Raw genomic sequence first — 9,398 nt, 5'->3', positions numbered from 1 at the left:
AATGATAAAGTCTACATTTCCCAGTTAATTATGCATGTTACATAATTAACACCCCACACATGAGGAGTGGAGCGGGCTCCCAGCAAGTGCAAGTTCACAAGCTCAGGAGTAGGAGGAGGTCTGAGAGGAGGTGGTGAATTTCCACAGTGTTGCCACTGCAAAAGGCTGCAAGTTTTGAACACCAGGATAATTTCATCACCAATCAGAGCCTACATGTATTTTTCAACCTTTCTTCCAAAGGAGAAACCGTGAGGCAAGTGTTCCCTCTTCCCCTGAATTTTTGGCTGAGGAACCATTAAGAGAAGGCATCACAAGGGAATCACCACACATCTTAAAGTGCAGTTGGTAATAGAGGTATGGAAAAGAAAAGGCAAGCAGGGAAGGGCAGAGCAGTAGTGGTGTGGAAAAATATGGGATTCTGTGTGAGGGAGGACTGAACCACGGGGACAGAGAAAAAAAGACCAATGAAATGGAAGATAAATGGTTTAACTGTAGGACCTCAGAAAACAAGCATCAGTCCTCAGTACATGTGAAAATCTCCTTCCCTTTAGAAGAAATGTGCACAGTGATAGTAGGTAGGTAAAGGTAACTGTTTCCACATGGTAGGGTTTATACCACAAGTGTAACATAAGATCACACTCACCTGAGGCATGGAGGGGGGTCCTTTTGGTGACATTGTCTTTTACAGTGACAGAAGCACCCTGGCTGATGAGAGCTTCCACACACTCTGCATGTCCTTTAAATGCAGCCAAGTCCAAAGCAGTGCGTCCTTTCTCATCCTTAATATCCAGATCTACCAGAGATTGCAGAAGTACCTCCAGGGCTTGATGATGACCATTATAGGCCTAGAAGTATGAAATGTGTCATGTTAAAGAACACAACTCCTGTCTTTCAAAGACCTTTCATATAAATTGTGAATAAAATCCCTCCCTGTCAGTGTCTCCTAAACACAATAAAAATCACACAGTTTTCTTGGTTCCTTCTGACTCTCTCTTCAGCTTGAAAAGATTTTCCCAAATTACACTGTTGCCAAGAAACTAAAAAATTCCTAGTGTTTAGGGAAAGAAATTTTGGTTCTTGATTTGTTCTAACCTTCTAATACAACCCAAGATGAGGAGTTTCAGGCAATAATTTGCCCATTCAGCACAGGTCAATCAACAATTAATTTTTCACATTCTACAGTATCTGTCAGGGAAACACTTGCTTCAAAAACTAAATTGATTGGAGTGATACTGGTCAGAGTTTGCATGGATTATCACCTAACTGGCTGCTAAACTCGACACGTGCTGGTCTCCAACTAAATGAGGGCAATTCTCAAACCAGACTTTTGTGCAAATGCAAACACAAACTTGACCTGCTGTTTATAGCTGATGCTTCATGGAGTATTCCTGCCAGCTGAATCATTTGGTAGAACAACCACAGTGACAAGTACATGCACTTCCAGACCTACAGTCGCACTGGAGCCAACAACACAAACACAGCTGGCACTGCAAAAACCCAGTGGATAGCCCCAGAAACTGGAAATATTTCATTCACTTTGTAGGGACTGCCCTCCTCTCCTTACTGTCAGACTCACAGAGAACATCCTTTTTATTTATACATGATTATGTAATTACTATTATCAGAGTTGAAACTGTGGACTCTCCATGCCTGGAGATATTCAAAATGTGATGGAGCACAGCCTGGAGAAAATCTGGTCTAGCTGATTCTGCTTTTACCACAGAGCTGGGACTTGATCTCCAGAGGTCCATGTCAACCTCAACTATTCTGTGATTGGGAAGAGGGAACTGGGAAGAGGGATCATGACTCTTGAGCTCTTGGGAGAGAGAAGCTATTGTGATCTCTGAGGCCACATGTGCTAGGTTCTGTTGTGATATCACAGTTTCCATAGCACTCTCACAGAACACTGCAGGAGTTTAAAAACACGCTTTCCCACACCCTGTTGTGTACCAAACAGTTTTTTGCACTGCACATCTCCACAAGAACATCAGAGTATCCATATTCCATGATATTCCATGATCAAAGTTTAAGCTCTGGCCCCATATTTATAAACTAGTTTTAAATAAAAGTTGTGAATTACCATTTAATTTCACTTCAGTGCCTGTGTCATCTTCTTACTGAAGTGTTAGAATCAGTAAGAATCGAGAGCTTCAGCTGCCAAAAACTTAATTAGCAATTCCAGCCCAGAACCTGTTTTTGTTACATTTAGGCCTACATCCCTTCCCACCTTTTTCAAAACAAGTCTATGGTTAAACTTGCTTCAAAGACAGAGATTAAGGAATTATTCTAGGAGATACTGATCAAACGCTTTACACATCTCATACTTACAGCTAAATGCAAAGGACTTTTGGTAGCTGCAGAATCAGATTCTTCAAATATATTGTTGGTTTTTTCCAGAAGCTGGAAGAAGGAAGAAAAAAAAAAGGCAGTCTTAAAACATTTTTACATGAGACAGGATAAGTTTTCATGGATTATAAATCTGTAAATCAGCAAAAATATATTTTAGCCTCAGTGAGTATTGAAGGATTGTAAAGTGTTCTCAAGCTTTTCTGCACAGGGTAAAGCTATAAGACTAGTTTAAAAGCTTGTCATGAACATCCTTACCCTGATTAATTTGTCTCCATGAAATCCTAGGACTTGCTTGGGTGAGAAAGGAGCCCTCAAAAGAAAGGATTTGTGGAGTAAAGCCCTCACTAAGTTTACACTGGAGAAAGCACAGTTTCATGATTACACAGCATATGCAAGCCATGTCTGGTACAGTGTTTTGGATAATTCTGACACATAATTAGCACTGGGAATAATTATAACTGAGCCGTGAATCATTCAGTCAATTTTATAATTTATCAAAGAAGAATCTGCTCCTATAATGACAGTCTTCCAAAATGCAACCCCCATCCTTGAACTCCTGCAAACACCTAGTAACACACATCACACTTTTATATGATCCTCTTCATTCCAAGGGATCCTAAAGCACTTTAAGGCTTAAAACTGAAGGCGTTTCCATCCATCTAGAAGGAGGAGCTATGGATTACCATCATTCCACAATATGAATCCTGACAACTTATTCAATTGAGGCCGCAGAGAAAATCATACATGGTGTTGACAACAATATTGATAATTCAACATTTGTGAGTAGCACTGCTCATGTGCACGGTCCTTTGCTTAATAACTACTCGAAGTGTTAGTCTCCAAATGCCTTTGGGGCTGGAAATTAGCATTTTACAGAAAATCAGTAATGGGAGACTAAAAGAGAAAGAAAAGCATGACAGGCAACTACAACTGACTTGTAACATTTCCAAGGCTACAACTCAACTTTTCACAGCCTTTTTTGAATTCTCTTTTCATTTGTTTTGGATTATTATTTTTTTACAGAGTAAATTTCTGAAAAGACTGAAAAAGAGGAAAGGAAGTTTTTGTGACAATCTGGACAATTTTAGGCTATGACAACATGAAAAACTCTCCAGAGAGACCAGTGAAAGCCTACGGATGGCTTGCCTGCGCTGCAAGATGATGGCGTGTCCTAAACTCTGATGTAGACCTGAACTTTTGATGTAACAAGTTAGTCTTTAATAGACCTACATCAATGTTAAATTTATCCAAAAATCTAACTGGAATAAAAGTCAGCATTAATAATGCATGAGGTGTCACAAATCTCTTATCAAGCAAATGCAGTAATCTGAATCCTATGGAAAAGCTAGAAAATTAAGCAGTAATTTCATTTATTTGCATATTTTGTGCCTAGTAATATGTCAAGACTGGGAAAGAAGTGTGTGTTGATAAAAATACCACTCATAAGCAAGTGGGTGTGTTTATTAACAGGTAATACAAATTTTAACACTTCCCTACACCTAAGGGCAGGGGGAAAAAAAAAAAATTCAAGTCCCCCACCAGTTTCTTGGTAGGTTTGGGACAGTTAAGAAACACATTTGGTGTTACCATGTGGAACCACCTCCAGCTAAAATACTCTTCTTTACTTATATAAAAGAGCTGTAAACAGGATGAAGCAGTAGCCAGCTCTGAATACATGAATACGTCTGATTTTCCCTACTGAGTAAACAATCTAAAAAAAAAAAAATCCCACCAAACAAACCCAAGCACTAAGCCTGTTCCTCTGCCTACCTAATACTGGCCTTTACTCTGAGTCCATGAGGCCAGCACAGCAGGCTAATTGAATCACTTTTAATTACATTTATCATCATCTGTTGAAATTCCAGGATCAAAACTGTAACAAAGAAATACTTCCTTTCACCTGTCAGAAGGCTCCAAAAGTCTCCTGGAACAAGGCAGATAATTGCCTCTCAAGTAAATGAAAGAAACCACACAGAAAATTGACAAAATTAAGGCTCTAAAGGCACAGTTTGTGGGATTGAAGAGCCCCTCACAAAAGGCATCTCCATGGCTTAAAGTCAAAGCAGTTTAGGCTGATGCAGACTAGGCTTAATGAGCTTATTAGTCATAAGGCTGAATGTCTCCATCATAAAGTCAAGCGTAAATAAGAATTTGAAGGCAGAACTGGTAGCTCTCAGAAACAGAGCCACACAGTGCAAGAAGAGAAATTATAAAGGAGAACAAGAAGAGGAAGATTAAAGAGAACAGCATTAATAATTTTTTTTATTTTCCTGTCAAGTACCCCTTTCTAACAGTTAACACTAAGTCACCTGAAGGATAAACATTATGCACAAAGAAACAAAAAGTGCGAGGTCCAAGAAATTCTCCAGTTGCACCAGTGTCTCTATGGTTCTGTGGATGCATTTATAGTAAATTACATCTCCTTGTTGTAAGAGCACATGAAACAGTGTGTCTTTGAGTGATTCTAGTTCCATTATACTTAGAAGAAGCTATCCATAATTGCATCAGTTTTTAAGAAGGTGAATTTACCACTCAAAATCATTTGCCCTGGCAGCCATGGAAACTTAAATCCAGACCCCACAGAGCAATCCCAGCGTGTCTGCTGTGCTGCCATCCACACCTGTCTGCAAAGCTGGCCAAGGCATTTCACTGAAGACAGACAAATAAGCATGAATTACTAATAGTTTGTGGTTACTCGTGGCTGGCTGGAGAATGTCCCAGCATATCACATTTCTTGGTTTTGTGACTTTGAAAGGATGTCTTTTAGCTGATCACGTTTCTATATATTGAGTGCCACAGATTTGAAGCCCGTGTCAGAATTGTGCAAAGACACTGCAAGTGAGATTGATGGGCACTCTTCTCTGTGGTTAGGTTAGAACCTTTTAAAAGGCAAGGCTACCCTTACTCTCTTTCTGCCTCCTGGAAATTTCCAGCATGACCCCTTTCCTTCCCATAACAGCACTATTTAATACTGTATGTAATCATTCTGTGAAGTCTTCTTCAGACTCAGAAACAGGAATGTGAATGCTTTGGGAGGGAGACACAGACAAAGTAAGATAAAACACATCAATTATTCAGTTCTATTCTTACAAACTAACAGCACTACAAGGTTACTATTCTAAACTATCTTCTCTCCCCCAGTTCAGTATGAAGATTATTAACTTCTACAGTTCTCACCATTCTATTTGTGCAGTAAGGAAATATTTATAGGCATAAGAGGATTTACTGCTTGATTTTATTCTGTGGTTATAAGAAATTACTATATGGCATATATGATATGGTCTGGGTCTCCCCCTTCATTGTTTGGGGGGTTCAGATATGCCACTTAATGAGTCAGGGTACTTCATATGACTGTCCTTCTAGACTATAATATATTCTAAAATTCAGCTCTGGTTTAAAAAAAAAAAAAGAAGCTCACTGAAGCATCTGAGTAATTTAAAATTACTGTTAGGCAGAACAGAATCTAATACTTTCATCATGCATAAAAGGTTTAAGCTACACTTTTAAAAGGAAGAGTCAAAAGAAACTTCAAACCATAGACACTGTGGTGCTATGGGACAGGATGGGTGCTATCTCAAACCATAAAAGAGAAGAGAATGTGTGATCCCATCCGAGCCATCACACACAGGCACCTCCAGGCACAGCTATTTAAATGCACTCCTGATAGTTATGTCAAAGGTTTGAGCTATCTAGCACTGAAGTTAAAGTGACTTTTCTTTGAGAGTTTTACTATTCTAGTAAGGCAACTTCAACGTTCCAACACACAGACTCCCAGTACTCTTAATGCTAATTGTAAAATGGCAAAACATTAGATTAAATGTGTGTATTCTGTAGATAGCTTTACTCTGAAAGGTTATTAATCAAACAGCATTCAGAAATTTTCACACACAAAGAGCTGATCAAAAGGCAATTGAGACAAAATTTTAAGTTGAACACTACTCTTCTGCAATAACTACATAGCCATGCAGCTTATCACTTACAGGGTCATTCAGAAGTGGAACTAGTAATGATTTTTAATGTCACTTTCAGAACTGAATAAAAATATATCAGTTAGATGTCACTTTGCATCTCATCTTTCCTGATAAACTGCAATAGATAATTGTCTCTACTGGGAGAAAACATACCAATAGCAGGTTCTTTTAAATAAAGGCTTTTCCAGCAAGTAGCAAGCACATGATTGAAAACTCTCATCAGTTGTTTCTGATTATATAGAAAAGAGTAAAAGAATTAACCTCTGTACTACTTTATAACAGGGAAGTGCATTTTTAAATCTCAGAATTATTCCTGATTGAATAATTCAACAGGTAAAGTGGCACAAACATATCCTCAGGGAAAAAAGCAATCCTGTAAGCTCTCTCCATGTTCGTAAATACAAACGCTCAAATTATTTTAATTTGATCAGGTTAAAGTCAATGTGCATCCTTAACCCAGAGGCTGGCATTTTTCTAAGATCAGGCTTTAAAAAATCAGATTAATCAATATTTACATCAATTTCACTCACATGCATAGATTATGGGTGAAGTTAAAATAATGTAGGTAAGAAGTAGTTTCACAAGAGCTTAGGTAGACTGAGCCTGAAGACATTCATCAAGTAGTTCCATGCAACTCTTCCAGTACAAAGTTTGAATAACCAATGCCCCCACCAGAACAGTCACCACCATGCAAACAGGACACTTACCTGGCATATAAGAGAACAATGTTCAAGTCTCTAAACATATCTAAATCTGAAAACTTGAGCAAATCTCCAGGCCACTGGCTGTTCTCACCGGGAGCATAGATCTTCTGCTGGAGCATTTCCACTCCATACAAACCCATTTCATATTAAACCATACTTGGTGGGTCATACAGAGGAGATTCTCACCCAGTGGGTATTTATACATGGAGGACAGTTCCAAATGAGAGTGAGATCCCTCCCAGTACCAGCCAGCACAATATGTTGGTCTCTTCTGGGGATATAGAAATCCAATTTCTTTGTCAGCCAGAGCAGAGATTTGAACCTGGGACTTTCACACTCAAGTCATATATATCATGTTTCTTTCTGGCCAGAAATTCTAACTCAGAGGTTCTTTAGAGCCTCATACTTTGATTTAAGGACCCTTTTAGCCAGTAAAGCTTTTGCAAATTTCATGGAGTTGTGCAAAAGGCATAGGAAGGCTTATCTTTAGAGAAATAATTATCCTTAAAAATTTCCTCTTTGGATAGAAAATTTGAATGCTGGTGAAATACAGTGACAGTCAATTTTTAAAATGTACATTTCAGTGTTATTTTTGCTACTCTCCTCTCATTTGAGCCTATGCTCTGTAATACCCATAAGTGCTTTTTAAATTCAGGCTTACTTGAAGCTGTGTCATTTACATTTCTTCTCTGAACCACCTTGAAATTGGCCACAAACTTTCAGAAAACAGATAAGTGATGGTTCCATTTCACATTACCAAATGCAAAGTTACTTTAACATCCAGGAAAGTGTCATGCCAGTCAGATACGTGCACTGGACTCACAACTCCTGACTGAGGAGAAGCAACAGACTTGAGCAAAGCTTGAGCCTGTAAGCAACAGGAAGAAGGAAATCCAATGGAAGCAAAAGCAGCACACATGCAATTACTTGAAGTACATGGCATGCTAGAGTTGTGATTCTTCTTCCTCAGCCTCTATCAGAGTGAATACAAGGATTTGCAAAATACAAAGAAAATACACAACATGCAATCATTTTTCATTTACTCACTATATCCAATGGAGTTTTGCTTCCAATCTAATTAAAAATGTCAATTAGAATAATTAAAGACAGAAGTATTCAAGTATAATGGTAATCTGCAAGTGTTTCTTGGTTTTTTTTATTTTTTTCTGTACAATAACTGCATTGCAAGCAGTGCACGAACAGAATCAAGACCTGATCCTGTGTGCCCCATGTCTACACTGCCCACCCACAGTGGAAATACTCCTGAAGCAACAAGACTACAGCCACTGTGGATAAACAGCAGTTACATTACTTCCTAAGGAAGGAGGGAAAAGAGGAAAATTATGGTAATGTTTAAGATCAAACAGACCTACAGGTACAAAATATATACTGTGGGAAACTTTGCTTAATGAAGTTAGATCACTTTGTAAACCTACAAATACAAATAAACTAGTGATAGGTTCTGTATGAAAACATCTTGCCTTCAATAAATAAGCCTGATTACACCCCTAAAATCCCAGTGACTGCAGCTCTTTCTGAGCTACGCACTCTAATGCAGTGCAATATGCCATGATCAAATGTCCTTTTCGTTGGATTCAGTAGATTTGAGTGTCAGATATTCTTCTCACATTTACATTTAAACACCACACACACAGATACACAGACAGGTATTTAAGGCAACAGCAGAAGTCCATGACCTCTTTCCAAACTGAAGGAAAAATGTCTCCTGCAATTCTGCAATGGCCTTGTTGTTCTCTGTCAGAGGACAGCAGATGTAAGTGCCTTGCTTCTCCACCCCGGGAAAATAAAAATATAGACTAAAAAAAGACAAGATCTGCCAGAGAGACAGAAAAAACCTCAGAGATGCTAGGCAATACTCTATCCTACAAACCAAAGTGCCAGCAGGGTGCCAGTGCAAATGGTAAATCGCTGCACTCACTGAGATCATAAGCAGCATTAGCTTTCTAGGAAACAGTTTTAAAATCAAAATTGTCTACTTTCCAAAACATAAAATTTAAGACAGATTGTACTCTGATAAGCTAAAATATATCAGTATATCCAGCATATATAGGCTCCTATTGATGATTTAACCAGGGGGTACAAATTGCACAAATACTGACATCAAGTAATTAAATCAGTCTACCATGATTTGAGGGATTCTAGAACTGAGAGACAAATTAGGTTTAATAAAGTTATTTTTGAGCATTAAGTTCCTAAGTTCTTCTCTTTTAGAAAAACTTCAGTTAATGACTTTGTACCTATGTCTATGAGAGCTTTTCCAACATGGAAGCTCCTTTTTTAGCTGAGAAGTGCAAAGTAATTCACCACACAAAACATTATTGCCTCTGATTCAGACAAAATATTCCGTTTAAGA

General features: G+C 38.4%; 1 protein-coding gene across 15 annotated transcripts in view; it reads right to left on the bottom strand.

Annotated features, from left to right (window-relative positions):
• The window catches only part of ANKRD44 (ankyrin repeat domain 44), a 135,434-nt gene that overhangs the window by 19,654 nt on the left and 106,382 nt on the right, over positions 1 to 9,398 (bottom strand). For 13 of the 15 annotated variants that reach the window (XR_005562627.1, XM_027730680.2, XM_027730681.2 and 10 more), the window contains exons 17-18: positions 2,329 to 2,400; positions 644 to 845 (exon numbers count right to left, since the gene is read on the bottom strand). Coding sequence is in view for 14 of the 15 variants with exons in the window: in XM_027730680.2 (XP_027586481.1) it covers positions 644 to 845; positions 2,329 to 2,400 (274 nt within the window). In the remaining variant the exon portion in view is untranslated. Of the gene's footprint in view, positions 1 to 643; positions 846 to 2,328; positions 2,401 to 8,071; positions 8,099 to 9,398 lie in introns of all 15 variants that reach the window. The other 2 variants (XM_027730679.2, XM_027730682.2) reach the window with 1 other exon arrangement.

This window comes from Pipra filicauda, unplaced genomic scaffold (assembly GCF_003945595.2).
Source record: "Pipra filicauda isolate LSUMZ 115617 unplaced genomic scaffold, ASM394559v2 scaffold149_size4050908_pilon, whole genome shotgun sequence".
Lineage (NCBI taxonomy): Eukaryota > Metazoa > Chordata > Aves > Passeriformes > Pipridae > Pipra > Pipra filicauda.
The sequence above is the reverse complement of the archived record's forward strand: the minus strand, read 5'-3'. Positions and strand labels throughout refer to the sequence as shown.